The sequence below is a fragment of the Amphiprion ocellaris genome, chromosome 24 (genome assembly GCF_022539595.1).
Source record: "Amphiprion ocellaris isolate individual 3 ecotype Okinawa chromosome 24, ASM2253959v1, whole genome shotgun sequence".
Lineage (NCBI taxonomy): Eukaryota > Metazoa > Chordata > Actinopteri > Pomacentridae > Amphiprion > Amphiprion ocellaris.
Genome location: NC_072789.1, coordinates 12,267,031 through 12,287,400, shown reverse-complemented (window position 1 = coordinate 12,287,400; position 20,370 = coordinate 12,267,031). Strand labels below are relative to the sequence as shown.

The following is a 20,370-nucleotide window of genomic DNA, read 5'->3' as shown; positions in this document are numbered from 1 at the left end:
CGCTAATGTTAACAGAGTCACTGGCAGATAGCTACCAATATCATCTACCTGATACTGGTCTCCTAAAGTACATTTAGAGACGTTGCATTGGCAAAATACATATTAACATGTCTTACAAAGACTGATAAAAAAGACAAAAGTTAAAAAAAAAAGACCTAAAAATCTGTGTAAATGAAAAACACTACACAAGATGAATGTAACACAAGCATAGGTCTAGTTTAGTTTGTGGAAAAAAGACAGAAAATATCAATGAAGAACAAACACTGGCATAAAAAAGCAAAAGGAAAGAATGAGCTGTGATGTCTTCTTTGTGTAAAAATTCCTTCTGAACCCAAAATAAAGGGTCAGTGGGTTTGAGATCAAGTGCACTTTCTTGTAATTTGCCACTTAAGCCTTTTAAACTTACAGTAATACAGGTTGAAATCCAAAAATCAGCTATAAAAGCTCTAGGAAGCATTACAACATCACCTTGGTATGCCAACATTGTTACTTCAAGTGTGAACAAAAAACATGTTTTGGAGCTTTCAAATTTATTGCCCTCTGGCTGAGGTTTTCAGATAACAGGCTGGTTAATGACTGAACCTTCTGCTGGGGAGAAAATGCCCAATCAAGTGCCAACGTCGGTGTAAGCTGAAGGCTTATCTCTTGATTCACACATTAGACTACACCTACTGCACAAATACACTGGGAGGCATTGTAGCAGGAAAAGACAGATTAGGTGAGTCAAGCTGGAAACACAATGGCTCCCTTATTATGCTGCATCTGTATTAAGTGCCGAAAACAACTGTCAGTGGTTCACTTTCAACGCTTTTCTACCTTCATCCAAATCTAAGTACTGTATTATGAGATCCTGCTGGTGTTGTTAGCTGATATGTTCTGCTTTCTGTGGTCTAAGCAAGAGATGGGCTATTTTATGAGTATATTTAGTGGCTGTGGAAGAGGATGAGCACAGAGAAAGATAATGCTGCTGCTGTGTGGAGAACCACAAGCTCTGCATTCTTGCATCAATTTGAGAGGACGTCAATTTAAAATTTGGGAGAAAAACACTCATGCAGATGACACCAAATCCTGTCAAACTGTCCACTCGGCCACAGACACGTCCTCAGGCACTGATATTCCAACAACCACACACATTCTTGGCATTTTCACAAGAGCCAATTACCGCTCCCTGGACCGGCAGCTCTGGATGTTAGACAAGCCGGCTGAGGGGAGCGATTCTTCCTGGATTCTTTCTTAATTATCATCACAAAAAAGAAACTCCCTAAAATATAAAGCTGATAATAATACAGCAGCTGGGTTCTCTAAAGGCATGCAAATCGCCGAGGAGGGCATGAAACCAAACGCTCTGTCAGCCCGCGCCTCACATTAATTCAGAAATTCGTCCGCCCCTCCACCCGGAGATGACATGCCGAAGCACCGCAGCACCGATGTCATTAAAGCTGCTGGCAGAGCGGCGTCTCAGAGGAACCCTTTCTCTAAACAGCATTAGGAAGTCAGGGAGCTCCACAGAAACACACCAGTTGCCTCTCTCATACGCAAGCACACACTCCTGACATGCTCAAGCTGAAACAGAAGTTCAAAACGTATGCAAATGCTTGATCAGAGTGAAATCTGAATGGAATATGCAAACAACATCCAGTTATATGTGATGGTGACTGGGTAAAAAATGCACAGATAGTGGCTAGCTGTGACATTTTTAGCATCCTGGGAGCTTGGTGTTGTAATAAAATGAGAGCTCAGGAAAGCAGAAGCTGAAACTGAGCTAAAAACAGAGGCTGTATAAAGTGTTTCTGTGTGTAAAGCAGGATCGGGGACTGTAGGTGGGGCATGTTTAGACGGGAAGCTGGCTTCTCTCCCGCTTCCTGGAGATACACAGATCTGAGATAAGACTCAAGGTGAATGAACATACGGAGGGATCGTCTTGGAGAAACAATTAGCGACGGATTGCAGAAGGACCGAGGAAACATATTTGAATATCCAGAGTGATAACAGACACCTCTTGTGTTGTTTTTTGGATCAGTTATTAACATACGAGTGAAGCAAGAGACACAGAGACGAACAGGTCGGTCAATATCAAACATGAGATAACAGCAATGTTGGAATTCAACATCTCGCCTGAGCCCTGAAGGCCACATTGTCACTCTAGAGCTGCTTCTGTTACATGCTGCCACCACTTCAATGCCACATTTATGTTATCCAACAGGTTTCAGAAGAAAACAGAGATGTGTTCAATGACAGATTTCTCAAATAAAAAAGCTTGGGTAATATATACAGGAATAAACACTGACATGGTCGGTAACTTTAAGCCAACACTGTGCCACCCAGAGAGCGGTATGAGTTTCAGATGTGGATTTATTGCATATTTGGTTTTATTAATCTCCATCATGATTGACGATGGAGTGTGTCTGCATTTTATTACGAGTCTGAAGGTGTCAACAGGATCACAACAAGCCAAGAGGTTTTCTGAGTAACTGGCAGCAACAATGGTCTGAGAACGGATGCAATAAATAACCAGGTGAAAACTGTTCAAGTGCAACTACAAACATCTGCCACTGGGTTCCACTTCAGTAAAAACAGGAACATTTCTGATGTAAAAGTGAATAGTTTACCAAAGTTCCCAGATTGCACCTATAAAAAGCAAAAACCACCTGATTTAAGCCTTCCTGTGCATCGATGCTCTGCTCCAAGTGCTCCTGCTACATTCAGACTTCTTCTTACAGGTCCTGTTCTATAAATGCATCAAGCACCAATTGAACAAAAGCCGGATCTACTCTACTGTGTCCAAACAGTCAATTTGAACGTAATTTCGGGGAACAGAAACAAATTGCAATCAGATAAATGTACCGAGTGTTGCAACATTTCAACTCTCGAGGGCACAAGCCTCATTGACACCAAACGTTCTCCCTCAGACACCTGATAACGTTACAGTAGATTTCAATGCTGACAGTCTGACTCTGGGAAATAAATTCACAAGGCATGGAATGTTTAACTAAACAACAAGCATGTAGATCTGACGGGCCTCCGGGGTTCTTCTACTAACAACCGCTGTTTAGTGTCTTAGTTTCCAAATTAAATCACCAGTGATGATCCTCAACATAAAGGTTAGTTTGACTCAGATTTTTATGTTTGCTCTAGGTCCAAGGTGAAATCACAAATGTGCATCTCCCAAGTGTCGCAGGAGCACTGGGAGCTGTGAACTGCTGTACAAGAAGACCACTTTAAAGAGGATACTTTCTGATGACACTTTGTGTAGAAAACAACTAAACTTGAGCCACGTATTACCAATGACAAGACACAAGAAGAAGTTACAAACAAGTATGATACCTTGTGTTGCACAGTCGACTGAATTTATTGAATCTCCTTCAGCAAAACGTGCATTTGTTGAGTCATTACTGCAATCAGCGAAGACCCATTCAATATATACACCAGATAATCAACCCACCTCTACATTGACGGCTGTAATTCTTCTGGTCTGTGGAGGAATGGGTAGTGGTCACCTCTACAAAGTTACATCGCCAACTACCGGCCTGGCATGTACACTACAGCGTTCCAAACAGCATTCCAATGAAAACGCTGAATATTTTTCATTCTGCTGTCGTGTAAACCCAACATGGCATAGGGAACACTTTTGCGTTTTTGGGTGAAACTTCGTTGTGTAAACGGAGCCTAAATGCATTCCCACACATTCATTTTAAATCTTTCTAGGTTAAACGAAAAATATCAACAAAATCCTCAAAGTTAGATGACTCACCGATATCTGGAAGACTTCCTGTGTGTCATCGAGCATCTGCACCCGTATGGAGACTAGTCGTCCTGGAGGCTGAGCAGGAGGACGAAGGCCGGGCTCCAGGGTCGACACCCCAAAGCTTTCCGGGGCGCCCAGCCTCTGTCCGGCTGTGGACGGCCTATCGGCTGGTTCCACCATGGTGACAGACGGTGCAGTAAAGGGCTGTCGAGCTGCAGGGACCTCTGTTCACGTCTGGTGGAGAAAGGAAAGATTTGTGTCTCTTTATGCGCTTCAAGCCAGCAAAGCTCTTCAGTCTGTGATTTGGGGTATTCTTGATTTCAGGCTTCCTAAATACATACTAGACAGTTTTAAACAGGAGGGATCAGGCATTTCCTCCAGCATCCAAGCTTCATCATAAATAGAACACTTGCGTCACATCCCGGGGTAAATTTGTTGACACAGTTTCCTTGTAAGGCATTCCAATATTCCTTATAAAGGCATTTCAAATGCTTTTTGTGGGTGTTTGATAAACTAAAAACTGCATTAGCATTTTAAGAAACCCACGCTAACTGCACAAATATGAAGAGATGCTCCATCAACCTCCGAATGAGAATAAACACAGTTCTAAATGTGAATATAAATACACTATTTACCTCATTTAAAAGGGAGTAAGAGGTTCAATGGAGAAAACTTTGCTAGAAGGGAAACTCCAATCTTTTATAATTAGTCCAAGAAATCTAAGAAGCATCTTCCCACATTTATTCAGTCTGGGTTAAATTGGCCTTGAACACTGTAAAAACCACAAGATATTTAGTCAGTGAGTTTTTCAGTGGTGATTTTTTTATTAGTTTGGATGATGAAATGAGCGTATAAACCACAGACGGGCAAATGTAGAGTTTGGCCAGATGCACAAAGCAGCAGACAGACGTGTCTCACACCTTGCTAGACACTCACTTCTTCCAGCTCCACCACATGCAGGTGGGATTTACTGCGTTAGCTACGAGCCAAACACGGAACTCCGTCTGAGGCCAGTTCAGACTTGAATCAAAGCTTCACAAGTAGGGCGCATGAGATACGGTCTGAGAGCGCACAAAGACACTCAACACCCCCACTCAGCTCTCAAACACACAAACTTTTCAGCGCCTCCCCCGTCCTCCCCTACCTCCATCCCACACTTGATAAACCTCAACCTCAGACAATAAATATGCCCTCAGACAGTCGGTGACATCACGGCTGAGGAATGTTTCTGAAGATGGTCGAGGGGCAAAGCAGGGACGATGGTTACACACCAGCACAATCACTAATCCACCGTCTGCAGCATTCCTCAGCCCCAATCAGTTTGTGTGTGTGAGTGCATTGGCAGCAGAATTACTGACAGTCAGATCCAATTTTCTTTGTTTTTTGAGAGATGAAAATTAGGGGCCAAGTAATTATCAGCTCACTGAATCCGAAGTGTAGCTTTTTTTGTTAAATTATCTGCATCTCGTTAAAACCAATTGTACACAAAACTAATTATTTTAAAAATGCATTATTTGGCAGCTCATTCTCTCTGTGCAAAGCAATGTCCCGCCCACAGCACTGTCTGATTGGTTAAACATCACCAGTAATAGCACTGAAGCACTGAAGGATAAATGTCAAAAAAAATAAAGGTTTTGATGTCAAACATCAGTAAACTAAGGTATTTCACCAAAGTTTGGCGTTGGGTTTTGCATTATTCTGAATTTTGACACCAAGGTTATAATTTCCTCACTGCAAAAATTTATTGGTCCAAATATCCTTAACTACTCATCGATATCAACCATGAAAAAAATTACATCAGTTGACCCCTACTGAAAATGCAATTTTCTCTTTCATGCAGTGACATTTGCTCAAGTGCAGAGGATTTTTCTATCAATAAACCATTAAATCAATATGTCATGAGGGATCAATGGGACATCATGCTTATTACTAGGTTGTAGTCACAGGTTAAAATCAGCTTTCTTCTTGTTAGCACCACGCATCCTCTTTTTTTTTTTTTTTTAAAAAAAGACTGTAAAATACTATAAAATATGGACGTAGTGATCTTAATCGGTTTGTGTGCTACCATTCTGAAGCCTCTAGCTTGGATTAAACACACACCGATACAGTATCGGCCTGTCAATCACCGGTAACTCCACACAAAAGCCTACTCTGCTTTATCATCTGATTTACTCTAAATGGGACCATAATGACCATAATTTGCAAATTTAGCATCATACTGTACTGAAGGAGGCTTAAAACTAGCAATTGAGACTATAAACTCTTTGGGAAAATGTTTACTGAGGAGCAAAACAAGTGAGAAGTAGGTTCATTTTCTCATAGACTTCCATACAATCAGATTTATTTTTGCAATCAGGGGAGTTGCCCCCTGCTGGCTGTTAGAGAAAACACAGGTTTCAGGGACTTCGTCATTGGCTTTACTATTCAGAGCTGTAGGCTACATTCATCTTTCATATACTAAATAAATCAATCAATCAGTCAGCATTAGCTTACTGCAAATGAATCATATCACTGTCAGCTGATAAGTATTAAGAAAAATCAGTCAGTACAGATATTGCATCATTTAGAAAGAATCTTTGTGTATGTTTTCTATTGATATCTGCTTTCAAAATTCAGTACTGGGTGAGTCACAGTTAAAAAATGTCCCTCTTTACCAGCAACTCTGCATTAACATAAACAAGACTGCTGTAAATATTTAGGGACAAATGGGTGGTGCAGTCGGCAGAGGTGACCGACTGCATATTAAAGACTCCAGGAAGGCAAATATCCACCCTCAATAAGTATGTTTCACTCAGTGTCCAATGTTAGGTCTAAATTTCAAGAGCAGCTACAGTGTGTCATCAAGTTTATGGAGGTGTACCATTCCAGAGCGTCCTCCAAATGTGCCTGAAAAATACAGCTTTCCTTCGACCAAATCTGCAGAGTAAAACTGATGTGTAATTTGTGGTCTGACTAAGACAGGAAGTACTATGACTCTATAGTAAAGCTTCTGTGGACTAGTGTCTACTTTGAGGATACAAGGCTAATTCAGCCTACTGGGTAGAGCTGAAACAACTAATGGGACAAAGAAAATTGATGTGCACAGATACAATAAAAGAATATCTTTAGATGTCCACTCTTGATTACGCATATAAAGCAACTTCAGGGCATTACTTTGGGCATTAGGGCAGTTCCCACTACTTTCCATCATTTTTAAATCAAGAAAATAACAAGCAGATAATAATGTAACTGGTGAAAACAGATAAGGCAGGAAATGAAAGACTTACATTTCAGAAAATATACTGTACATTAGCTGAAGACATGTTTGCACTTCCTACTATTTAACACTGTAGTGACACAAAGAAGCAGTTCATCAGACTAGAAGCAATTCTATGTTGGCAGACAGAGAGCATTGTGGGCATCTAGCTAGCAACAGTTTTAATCAGTTTTAATTGACATTGCTACTGATTATTTGTTAAGAAAATTATTCATATTTAGCATCCCTAGTTGCAGAGATTTCAGTCTTCAAAACAATTAATAATATCTTGATAATTTGCACTTTTGGCCAGACAAAAACAAAACATTCAAGGTAGCATTTTGTGCAATGGAGCAGTTTTTGACCACTTTCTGTTTTATTTAATCGATCAGATGATTTAGAAATCAAAAAATAAACCAGCAAATTAGTGAACACTGAAGAAAATTTTAGTCAACGATAGGGCTGTTGATGTTAAACAGTTCATCTATTATTTGCTGTTAACAATTTAACCGAATTAAAATAAATTAACCTATAAGACAGAGGAAAATGCATTGTACATAAGCTGTAGGAATCTTACTATTTAACAATCTAGTGACACAAGGAGGCAGTCATTTTGTAGACAAGCAGGTCCGTGTTGGCAAGCAAACAGCTATGTTAGCTTAAAGCTAGCAATGGGTCACCATGACAAAGACGTCTGCGATGATTATTGACCTCCAGCAAGAGCTCACCTATTGAACGACGGCATATGAAGCATCCAGAGTCCTCAGGTCATCAGGGACGGGTTTATTATGTGTTCCCAGAACCAGAACCAAACTTCCTGAACACTTGAGGTCTGCTCAAACTGTTAGCTCTATTGTTTACTGTAGCTTTCTCTTAGATGCTAAATTTGTTTTTTGACTTTTAATGTACTTTTGTGTTTTATTTCACTGATTTTAATGTATGATCTTAATGTCTACTTTTAAATCATCCTTAGAATTAATTTTCTGAATGTATTTCTTTGCCTTTGTAAAGCACCTTGAATTGCCTTGTGTATGAATTGTGCTGTGCAAATGAATTTGCCTTGCCTTGCCTATGGGCTACTAGAGCATAGCATATTTAATAATACCCGCTCTACTAGTAATATTAGTTACTAGCTCTACTAGGTAAGAAATTTGTTCAAAAGTTCAATCCCAAGTTGCAGAGCTTTCAGCTTGGGCCCGGAAATGACACAGCGTCAGTGAATGCCTCTGCGCTCCAAGGGAAATGACCTCCGACCTCAGTGAGAAAGTGGACTTGGTAGAATGAGACTTAGTGAATAAACAACAAGCAACAGCCTCATCTTTCACACTTAACTGAGCCGTTTATTTCTAAACTGAGACCTCGACTAGTCTTTTTTTTTAATGTATATTATTCCTTGAGAATTCACACATCAACACATTTGCAAAGACAGAGAAAAAAAAAAACACAACACTATCCTCCCAAATCCCACCACCTGCACACACAGGTTATTATCTCTCCTCACCTCAGTGACAAAAGCTGAAACTGGAAACTGGAGCCCAGCCAAGGAAGTGACCGGACAAAAAAAAGGGACCAGACATTCAAGTTACTAATTACACCTGTGGGAACGTTCGGTTGTTCGTTTGTGCTACTTCCCCGCTACACTGAAATCAAGGCTCTGCTCAGCTGTTTAGCAAAACACTAAAATTTCCCTTACTTCTTCTTGGAGAGGTGCTTAAATATTCCGTCTGCACTCAGTTCCCGCTGAGTCACCCTTCAAAGCAAAACAAGTGTCAACTGCAGAACTAGTTTTATAGCTCTACCTAATCATTCACTAGCAAGCAGGTGCCAATTACCCTGCAAACATCTGTGGATGATATGAAACACAGACAGCGGGGTTAGTTTGCCTTCAGTCGTTGTTCTTTCAATAAAAACTCATCAACAAGGAAACAAATGGGAGCTTAAAACCCAAAGCGGCTTCTTCCACGGGGAGTTTTCCATCACAAATGAAATCATGAGACTGATTTAGGAGCTTGAGAAGAACACACCCCTTGTAAATTTGGGGATCAATTTCACCACCAATTAAATCTAAAGAGTGGCAGTTTCATCATGTCCTCAGTGTGGAGGCTGGGAGGGTTCGATGTGGAGTTAGTTGTGCAAGACTGGAATACAGAGCGAGCTGGTCGCACAGGCACAAAGGAAGCTACTGTGGGAGCTTCCAGCAGCTCGGCTTTAACTCAGAGGGACCGAGGCCTCTCTAGCAGCCTTTGAACTGGTGTTAGTTGAAAGTTTCCCAAGAGTTTGTGAGGGGGAAGCCAGGCCCTGGGAATCGGATGTGAATGTCCATATACAAGTTCATCTTTGGAGAAGAGCTTCATGTTAAAAGTTACTAATCCGGCTCTAAGGCTTTTGTTTTGGGTAATCGGCAAATCTCACCGTTATGTTCTGTTATACATAAAGAAACACAACATTTCTGTTCACTGTTTTGCAGATGATGTCCAGATTTACTTATCAATTAGACCTAAAACTGCTGATTCATTCCAGCCATTACTAAACTGCCTAGAGGATCTAAAATCATGGTTGGACATTAATTGGAGATCGTTGTTTTTAGCCTTCCAGACCAAATAGTTGACAGCGTCCGTGCTCTATCTGTCCCACAACCACTTTGAGAAAGTCATATATGCCTTCATCACATCTAGACTAGACTACTGCAACTCTCTGTATGTCGGTATTGATCAGATGTCTCTTCATCGGCTCCTACTAGTACATAATGGTGCTGCTCGAATTCTAACAGGGACAAAGAAACAGGAGCAAATCACTCCAATGTTAGCCTCAGTCCACTGGCTTCTTGTCAGCCTCAGAATTGTTTTTAAGATTACAAAAATACTCCAGTCATTGATTTAACCTCTAAAAACTCGTCTCCAAGTTACGCATTTAGGTGCTTTTCTCCATGAATATATTCCTTTACTGCATTAAAATGTCTTAGATGTGACTATACACTTCAGCTTTCTTTAGATTTATGAAGTTTATGTCCACACCAGCTAAACCACAATGACTTTTAAGGTGGAAATGCTCAGCCATGGTGCTTATTTTGCTTGTCATATAGCAGGAAACAAACCACCATACGGACATGCTAACAAGGTAAAAAAAAACAAACAAACACAAAAAAGAAACTAACTTGATTTGCACCAGAGGGGGTCTTTAAACAATTAACGGATTACCAGAATTGTCACTGATTACACATCAAACAATGGGTTGATCTTTTTAGCTCTAATGCTGAATTACAACCTTGGAGTCAAGACAGCACAAGCGAGGCGGAAAAGAGCTGGAATTAAGACAGACTTTAGATTTACACACAAAAAAAATAAAATAAAAGACAAGAAATCAAGGTTGCAAATGTTCCAAACGCAAGGTCGACCTGCTTAACTACTCCCGGACCATAGCAACCACGTGGGCAAAATCCTGTTCTTAGCTGTGAGATATACGGCATTTGACAGTTCAGGGAAAAGCCAGGCAACATGCATCTCCAAGGTCATGACTGAATCCACATGCCCAGATAGGAACACCCCACCAAAAAGCTAAAAACGCAGACAAGATTGGCTCGGAGCTCCATGCAAATGCAATAAAACAGAGCTATGAACCAGTCTGAGCTGCTTGTTGTGCACATTCTTACTGACTGACACATCGGCTACAAGCCCAGGTGAGATCAAGGCTACAACCCAGTACACCTATACCTACAGACCACCACTGTGCTTGATGGCACGTTTTACCAAGGTGACATCCTCCATTAAGCTGCCCCTCAGAGGCTTTCTATTGTGGAAAAAGGAGGCGAGTGGACGCCAATCCTGCCGTGAGATATTGATTGCAAAAGTAAATGGGCAGCAGGAAGGCGTGGTGATTAAGGAGACCACCCATTCTCCACCGTCCATTAGGAAAATGAAGCGTCTGTGATGCCTCCTCGCCGACCCTGAATTCTGACCTCTGAAGGGGGCGGAGCGCTACAAAAAAAAAGACCAAGTGTCCCTCGGGGCATCAATAAATGAAAGGGATTTGCTTGTCAGCTGACACCTAATAGGTGCTCATTCACCAGCTCACCTCTAGATCTGCACACAGCATACATGGGTGTACATCTTGGAGGCAGAATGCAGCAATTTGCAGCGTAAAACGCTGAATTTCCTGCATTCTGGTGAATTTTTAAGCACCAATTTGTGCTCTTTTTTTTGCCTCAGCGAGTGAACATGATAGAAGCTTTTGAAAAAGTCATGTGCTTGTTTCGTGCTTTTAATAATAATAATAATAAATTTTATTTATAAAGCGCTTTTCCAAAAGCTCAAAGACGCTGTACATAAAATACAATAAGATAGAACAAAACAGATAATTAAAATCAGTAGATAGTAAACAAGTTCAAGATAAAATACAGAATCACTTAAGGAAAGCAGATCTAAAAAGGTGAGTCTTTAAAAGGGATTTAAATGTGGTGAGGTTGGTGCAGTCACGGAGGGCATGGGGGAGTGAGTTCCAGAGTGTGGGGGCGGCAATGGCGAAGGCTCTGTCCCCCCAATGTCGCCGGCTGGTCCTGTGCGGGATGGAAAGGAGGTTTGTGTGGGAGGAACGGAGATTCCTGGGGGGGGTGTAGGGGAGGAGCAAATCGGTAAGGTAAGAGGGGGCTAGATTATGGATGGACTTGAAGGTGAGGAGAAGCAGTTTGTACTGGATGCGGTGTGAAATGGGGAGCCAATGGAGGTTCCGCAGGACGGGTGTGATATGGTCGTGAGAACAGGTTCGGGTGAGGAGTCGGGCAGCAGAGTTTTGAATGAATTGAAGTTTATTGAGAACTTTGGAGGTGGAGCCGAAGAGAACGCTATTGCAGTAGTCAAGGCGGGAAGTGACGAAGGCATGAATGAGGGTTTCAGCGGCTGAGAAGGAGAGGAAGGGGCGGAGACGGGCGACGTTGCGGAGATGGAAATAGGCAGTTTTGGTGATCTGATTAATGTGGGGTTCAAAAGTGAGGTTGCTGTCAAATATCACACCGAGGTTGCGGATGTGAGCAGAAGGAGATAGGGTGGTGTTATCAATGGTAATGGGGGGGTGGGGAAATGGTGTGAGTGATTTAGGTCCGATAAGGATGAGATCAGTCTTGTCACAGTTTAGCAGGAGAAAATTTTTCCTCATCCAGGATTTAATGTCGGCCAGGCAGCTGGAGAGAGAGGGGAGGGTGGTGGTGGCGGTGGTGTTGGTGGAGATGTAGAGTTGGATATCGTCGGCGTAGCAATGGAAGTGTAGGTTGTGGCGGCGGATGATGTTGCCGAGGGGGAGGAGGTACAGGATAAAGAGGAGGGGGCCAAGTACTGATCCTTGAGGGACACCATGGGACAGGGGGGCGGTGGGTGATGTGCAGTTGTTGACCTTGATGAATTGTTGTCGATTAGTGAGATATGATGTGAACCAGGTGAGGGCGGTGCCGGTGATGTTAATGGAGGATTGAAGGCGGGACAGGAGGATGGAGTGATTGATTGTGTCAAATGCTGCAGAGAGGTCGAGAAGAATGAGGATGGTGACTTGTCCAGAGTCTGAGGAGAGGAGGAGATCATTGGTGACCTTGAGGAGAGCAGTTTCAGTGCTGTGATGAGAGCGGAATCCGGATTGAAAGGTTTCATACAGGTTGTTGGAGGTGAGGTGAGTTTTCAACTGGGCAGCGACGACACGTTCTAATGTTTTGGATATGAAGGGGAGATTGGAGATGGGCCGGAAGTTGTGAGGGGAGGTTGGATCCAAACCAGGTTACTATCTCCTTCCTATCCTCCCTAAAATCTACGGCACACATCCAGTTATGTTGCATTACAGTTGGCAAAGTGCAAGCCCTAGAATGTAGGTTAGCAGAGTAATCCTTTAGGCCACAGCAAAGATGTCAGTAGGCTAAAGCAACCTGCTCACAGTCAACAGACTGACTGACTGGTGTGTCCATGTGTGTGTGTGTGTGTGTGTGTTTTGTATTAATGTGCATGTGATGACTTGATTCAAAAAAAAGAAAAGAAGCTCAGATTGTTGTCAGGTTTGGTGGAAATGTGTTATTAACACAAAACAGGGCAATAACTCAAATGAAAAGCTGGGGGGAGAAAATGTAAAATACTAAAAGATAAAGCAGCTAAAACTACAAAATGTTTAGTGAAAATGCAGAAGCACTTATTGGAGAATCCTTGTGTGTCATTAAGCTTCCAGTAAAAGAAGCTCTGCTGGACTCCTAAAGCTCAGCCGATTAGGAAAACGAACAGGCTGGTTGCAGTGGAAGCGAGCTTAATACTCTGGATATCAGGCTCATCAAGCATTACGCACTGTTGCCTTAGAAAGAAAAGACATTTATCGACCAAAACCGGCGCGCATATTGCAATAGAACTGGCTAAATCTACAACCCAGAGTGCTCTAAAGGCGGAAAAGCAGAGAGGCTACGTGTAACCTCGCTTCATAATCCGGATAGCGTGATTTCCTTACCCCCTCTTCCTCCAGGATCCACAGATTGTCCGTCAGTAAAAGAGCGTTTATTCCGCACACGGCGCTGTTCTGCGGCTAACTTCGGGCTTCGGCGGGCTCCTGTGTTCGCAGCTGAACCGCTCCCTCTCAGGTGGGACGTGGTTTCTGTGCGGCAGCCATTGAAACAAATGTGGCCACAGCCGCGCATTGAGCGTTCTGCTGGAACAATAAAGAGCCACACACCGCCTCCAGGGCTGTGCGCCACGGCACTGGTGCCCAAGGACGGGGGAAGCTCCACAGCGACACCTCCTGGTGGTGTGGAGGAAATGACTCAGAATCTGTAGCCGAATGAACTAAAGCAGGGGTGTCCAACTCATTTTAGTTCAAGGGCCACATTCAGCCCAATTTGATCTCCAGTAAAATCACAAACCTTCTCTTTTACAATTTTCTGCTACATATTCATCAAGAATAGGGAACAAACTTTTGTCATATTTCCAGAAGCACTGTAATCTGTAAAATAAAGACAACGCATTATTGTTTTTTTGTAGCCCTGCGACTGACTGGCAACCTGTCCAGGGTGTCCCCTGCCTTCGCTTCAAGTCAGCTGGGATAAACTCCAGCTCCCTCGTGACCCTAATGAGAATTAAGCGGTATATTGATAATGGATGGATGGATGGATGGATGGATGGATGGATGGATGGATTGTTTCTTGTGGACACGTGTTTTATTCATTCTTTTGTTGAAAATTAAGAATCATAGGAGTCATTTGAAACTAAAGACTCCCACCATACTGTATATATTGTCTTTACAAGTGTATGCATACTTTTGTTCAATACTGTAGATAAATTATGAAAATTAATTGTAATACTTCCATTTAAATACAGTTCTGTACAGTTGTATGCGCACTTGATATACAGCCATTAATACACAGCAGTAGAATACAACTTTATAGATTTACTGAAGTGCTGTGCTTTGTTTCTATGCCATACTACTTTAATGTCTGCTACATCCAAAAGAGAACTATTCAGCTTTTTCTTTTTGATTCAAAGCTACTTGGTGTATTAAAACTTTACATAAAAATGTTTATTAAATTATGATGCATCTTTATAGATGAAACTACTTTATAGTGTATAATACAGTTAAAATTAAATTGATCTCAGCTGTCTATATAATACAGCATTGGTTACATTTTAACATGTCAGAAAATATCATTTACTAATATAATAAAACATAATATGATACTTGTGAGGACGGTTTCACTTCTGATAGCTTATGAATATTCAGTTTGCCATACTTCTGCATCATACATAACATTACAGTTTTAATGCAGGATTTTACTTATCATGCACTATTTTTGACCACAGTATTGCTATCTTGACTACGGTACTGCTTCTTCACTGCTGTGATTGTATGTGTTGTTGGTATTTATTGTTAAGTTGATAGACAAACAATTGTTGTACACTTAAAAACTGGCCTGCATGTTCTGCCTTCTTTTCCATTAAGTTATATTACTATACTACTACTTTAAATATATTTATTATTTCAGCTGATTATGCTTACGCTGAATCCAACAAACTTACCATATTATGAAGCACGTTTGTATTCCACAATCAAATCTGTAATCAACCGAGGTTTTTTTTAGCTTGTGTCTGTAGCTTATTAGATTTTTTTTTTTTTTTAACTTTTATTCATTTATTTTTATTTTGACATTTTTCAGTTTCTAACTTCAAACAGGCGTTTTCAGCTTGAAGGCTCGTCTGTCCGGCGCCTGTCGATGACGCAATCACCAACGGACAGTGTTGTCGTTATTGAAATGTGGGAAGTGGTTCTCTTTGCATTTGGTTCGTTTTTAATTCTTTGTCGTATTTCGACTACAAAGACTTAGAATGTAAGTAATGACATACACTCTGAGGTTTAGGTTTTACGGTATACAATGCAGGCAATTAATTATTGAATTCTAAGCAATAATTCAGTCATTTAGCTCTGTTAGCTGTCCAGGCTAAAACACTCATTCATGTTTTGTTCGCCACTCATAATTTGTGCGTTTTCAGGGCTGACTACTGGAAGTCACAACCCAGGAAATTCTGCCAGTACTGTAAGTGCTGGATTGCAGACAATAAGCCTGTGAGTAGACCAGAAAACACAGTTCACGTGAATGAAGACTGTTCATACGTTGTGACATTTATCTCATGTTTTGTTGCCCTGCAGAGCATCGAGTTCCACGAAAGAGGGAAGAATCACAAAGAAAATGTGGCTGCCAAAATTACCGAGGTATTATCTTTAATTTTAATGTTTTATTTCTGTGTTTAAGCGGGGAGGAAATTACTACACCAATCTAGAGTGCACTGTTTCATTTAAATGAGCAATATTTCTAATATTTCTGTATTACTCTTTGACAATATTACTTTTCTATTCTAGTGTTATTTTAGCTTATTTTTTATTTATTACGTTAAAGTATGCCTTATTGCTATTTTATCAGCCACAACGTGTATTCTCATGTTACTGTAGTTTTTTCTGAGCAACATCTGGCACAAAAAAAAAATCTTTTAGGATTAATCATGCTCTGTCTTATCTCAATAAATTACCAGCAAAGCCTGCAGTGTAAAGGTGCTCCCTGTTTGAGCCAGCCTTTCAGACGGTGCACTACAAAGAGATATTAATGATTTAATTAGATTTGTTGAGCCTAAAGCCAGAGTATTCCATGTCCCAAAGGTGGGTCTCTTTTGATTTGTGTAGGTCATGCTGGTAACTTAAGTTTCAGATGTAAACTGGCTTGAAGAAAGCTAATGCTAACTCTTTTCTATTATACATTACTAAAGCAACTTCATGAAGCTGTGCAGTTCCAGTAGACAAACTGCATGTACCCCATTGCCCACTTAAAGTTATATGCTTTTAGTTAATGATGCAGGAAGTGTATAAATATGCTGTCCTGAGTTACAACCAAGTCTTTGTCAGGCTGCAATGTTTTGCGGCTGAAACACAGATTAGAATATTCAATCTGTTCACTTTGATTTGGTCAAAAACTGAAGATTTTTCCATATATCCCTTAGTGTCAGACCTATATACACTCTACTTAAGTATCGTGTAAATGTCAGAAGTCTATAGCTGTAATGTGCCACTGTCACATCAGAAATAAGAGTAGAAGAATACAATAGTACTTTGCTGATCCTTTACAGGACTATATATTGTTACAGCAGCATGTTAACACGCAGACAACCCACAAACCAGACAGAACAGCAACATGAATAGTCATCAGTATGACCATATACATAGTATAAAAGTGAGAAAAAATATGCACAGTATGTAAATCATAAGTTAAAATATTAATGTGAATTCATGTGATTTGAAAAGCCTGATTGCAGCTGGTAGGAAGAACTTCCTGCTGCGCTCAGACCTGCACTGAGGGGGGATGAGTCTGTGGCTGAAGGTGCTTTGCCTGAACACCTCCAGATTGTGTAGTGGGTGAGAGTTCAGTTTCCTGAGCATTCCCACCCCAGCTACCTGTTGGACTGATTCCAGCTCAAGACCAGTTGTGCAATGGGTTCAATGTAACTGAAAAAATTCAATGCAAGTAGTTGGTAAAATAAATATATTAACTTACATGATTAACAACTTTCTCCCAGCACTCATCCACTGCATTGTTTTTCTGTCACAGTGCTTTAATATTATTAAATTCCTTATAGCTCTCCATTATATCAACCTATTCCTATTGACTGAGGTATGCAGCACACCATCAGTTCATTTTGTGCAGAAGAAGAGTCACAAGTCTGATGAGAAAACCTGATTCAGAAAGAAAGTTGGTAATAATTCTAATCATCTTTGATTGGGGTTTTAGGTTTTGTCAAGCCAGCTAACATAAATACAGCCCTCAGCTCTGCTTCTTGCACAAACACGTGCTGCTTTTTAAAATGCAGATTATACATGCACATCAATATAGGTTCTCAATGACAGCGTGAAACACGAATACTAACAGCTACGAAAAACATGGCTGCCTTGGCACCATTTTCGGGACTGCTGAGAGAGATAAGGTCCAGACATCGACACGTTGACAGTAAAGTTGTCTTCTTATTGGCTACTTGCTGCTGCCACTCATCTCCCATATCTGTCTTTCTGCAGATTAAAAAGAAAAGCATTGAAAAGGCAAAGCAGGAGGAACGTATGTCAAAACAGTTTGCAGCGATGGAGGAGGCTGCGCTGAAGGCGTATCAGGAAGATCTGAAGAGGATGGAAAGAGAGTCTGAAGGTATTTGTTGGACATTTTGCTGAAATAGTCTGTAACCTGTGAGCTATGACGGGAGCTTTTGCTCTTTGAATGTATTTAAATCAAGTGTTTTTGTGTTAGGATCTAGTTCTCCAGTCCAAGCAACACCGCAGCCAAAACCTCAGCCAAAACCTCAACCAAAACCGCAGCCCAAGAAACAGCAAAAGAAAGAAGCAAAAGCGAACAAGAAGCCCAGAGAGCGAACAGAGATGCAGGTTTGGGTTGAAGGACTGTCAGATGATGGACACACATATTACTACAACACAGTAACTGGAGGTGAGGAAACCTGAAATCACAACTGCGACCATCAAACATCCTCAATATTTCATACTGTTTGGTCAACCTGACTCATTTCAACACTGCTGTGGTCCTACGTTCCCTGTGTTTTTCACCAACAGAATCTCAGTGGGAAAAACCAGAGGGTTTCCAGGGACAGAGTTCAGCCTCTGTACAGCCTGAACAGCCTGGGGTTAGTTTCCACACATTTCTAGTTTTTGTAATATTTTACTTTAAACCAGGTATGACACTGTCTTGTGTGAATCTGTACGTTAATATTGTGTTTGCTTTCAGAGTTCTTCAGGCTGTGCTTGGATGGAAGCTGTCAGTCCTGATGGTTTTACATATTACTACAACACAGAAACAGGAGGTAGAATACGTTTTTATAAAACTCAAGTTCATTCTCATCACCACTGAATTTGTTTAAACTGATACAGTTCTGGATTCTGTTTCCTATTCTTTACCAAGATGATCCCTGGTAATCATGGTCATTATTTCTCACCTCTCAGAGTCCAGCTGGGAGAAACCAGCAGACTTTCCTTCCATTGAGCCACCTGGAACCAGCTCTGTGTCCAACGTAGAGTCAGAGAGTCAGAAGGCGAGTCAGGAGGGGAGTCTGGAGGAGCCTTCGACCCCTCAGCCGGAGCCTCTTTCTGGAGGAGAGGATGGTTCCAACGGGGCACCAGCATCTCAGGAGGCTGAAGTTCTTGAACAAACCAGCCAGCAGCCCAAAGTCCCAAAGATCAGCTTCAGGGTGAGAGGAGTTAGGGCACAGAATGAGAATGATTATGTAAACAATTTGCAGAGATGGCAGCTCTCCATGTTTTCTTTTTCAGAAAAGGAAAGCAGAGGCAGAGCCTTCAGAAAAAGAGGAAGAAGATAAAGCCGGTGATGATGCTCCTAAAGAGGAAGACAATGAGACGAAAAAAGATGAAGAGGTTCAGTGCACAGCAGCTGAACCTGTGAAGACAGAACAGCGGGTGACACAGCGGGAGGTGCAAGCCAAAAGGCCAAAAACTGCAAATCCATATGGGTCTTGGGAGAAGATCCAGCAGGAGGAGGATCCATAGTAAGTGTCCCATCTATCGGTGGACCGTCTGAATCTATCTAAATGTTTTTTGAATCCATACAGAGATCATGAATTGGGATGCAGGTTACATAATCCATCAAAGACTAGATACAGGTGCTTGAAGCTGTCAAAAAGTCTGTTTTTTTTTTCTTCTCCAGTGCAAGTGTGGACTTACAGTTGCCCCAGGTGGAGGGAAACTCGGCCAGCGCTCCAGCTGATCTGCCACCGGAACCGAAGCCAAAGTTCAAGGAACGCATCATCACCTCGCTTGGAGAGGAAGGCGGACCTGCTTCATTCAGGAAAAACAAGACGCAGAACGGCAAATCCAGGAGCCTCCGACAGAGAGACGACGACGACTGACCACAGCACATAAAAACCTGAAGCCAGAATGCAGCAGAATGAGACTTTTACACAGCATCCGTTTGGACATTTTGATGCACCGTTTTGATCTTCAAAGATGCACAGGTATAGACATTTTTAGGACAAATTGCTATGAGAAACTTTTAAAACCCAATAAAAAATATGTTTCTTTAAAATGTTTTTTCTAACTCTAGAATAATCTACCACGGACACAAGAAGTGTTGTTTTTTTTGTACCAATTTGTGTCATAATGCAGGTGTCTAGAGTCGAGTATTAGAACAGCATCTGATTGTGGTAACTTTGAAAATGTGGAGACATTTCTTCCTGTAGTCTGGCAGATGCAGGTGTAACTAAACAAAACAATTCAAATGAGTTTTTGCATTCTTTAACTATTTTTTTTGTACCCGTGTAAAAAGTGTAAAAGCTATTTGTTCAAACAGAATTGCAATATTTGTCAGCTGAAGTGAATGTTTGTTGGATGCTGTGTGGATAGAAGTGATTAAATAGATGGAAAAATGTGATCAGAATAAATGATTAGTGTTCAGATACTGAAAATAGAACTTTGCCAGATGAGTTATTTTAAAAACACAGGCCACCGGTCAGAGTTTACTCAGCCATGGCGAAGAAAACATTAATTTATAACAAGAACTTAAGTGACTACAGAAAAATATTGGAGGCTGTTGGTCAGCTGGCACCAATATACAGGGTGTGACATGTTATTGGTGTGTGTATGTGTGCATGAAGCTGATAGGTGGTTTCACCGCACCCTGATTGGCAAAGAACCACGGGAGGGAAACTTGCAGACAATAAACAGCACTGGCATCTGTTTGTATTCAATAAAAAAAGTTAGCTTTACAGTACTTTCCAGTGTTTTACTGGTATGATCTAGGAGCTCCAGGATCACACTCTTTACAGTTGTAGAGCTGGAACTAAATGTCACAAAAACATATTTAGACATAGGAATACAGTGTATGCTCATG

At 41.3% G+C, this 20,370-nt stretch overlaps 2 protein-coding genes across 5 annotated transcripts in view; one reads left to right on the top strand and one right to left on the bottom strand.

Annotated features, from left to right (window-relative positions):
* The window catches only part of LOC111587753 (FERM, ARHGEF and pleckstrin domain-containing protein 1-like), a 75,757-nt gene extending 62,092 nt beyond the window's left edge, over positions 1-13,665 (bottom strand). For 2 of the 4 annotated variants that reach the window (XM_023297844.3, XM_023297847.3), the window contains exons 1-2: positions 13,446-13,663; positions 3,752-3,979 (exon numbers count right to left, since the gene is read on the bottom strand). In XM_023297844.3, the coding sequence (XP_023153612.2) occupies positions 3,752-3,925 (174 nt within the window). In that variant the 5' untranslated portion in view covers positions 3,926-3,979; positions 13,446-13,663. Of the gene's footprint in view, positions 1-3,751; positions 3,980-13,445 lie in introns of all 4 variants that reach the window. The other 2 variants (XM_023297846.3, XM_023297848.3) reach the window with 2 other exon arrangements.
* Positions 13,666-15,173: 1,508 nt separating this feature from the next.
* On the top strand, positions 15,174-19,911 carry wbp4 (WW domain binding protein 4). The gene is made up of 10 exons (XM_023297875.3): positions 15,174-15,312; positions 15,476-15,548; positions 15,633-15,695; positions 17,541-17,667; positions 17,767-17,961; positions 18,084-18,154; positions 18,256-18,331; positions 18,471-18,715; positions 18,798-19,030; positions 19,189-19,911. Coding segments are annotated over exons 1-10 (1,287 nt in total). The 5' UTR covers positions 15,174-15,310; the 3' UTR covers positions 19,391-19,911.
* Positions 19,912-20,370: the final 459 nt, after the last annotated feature.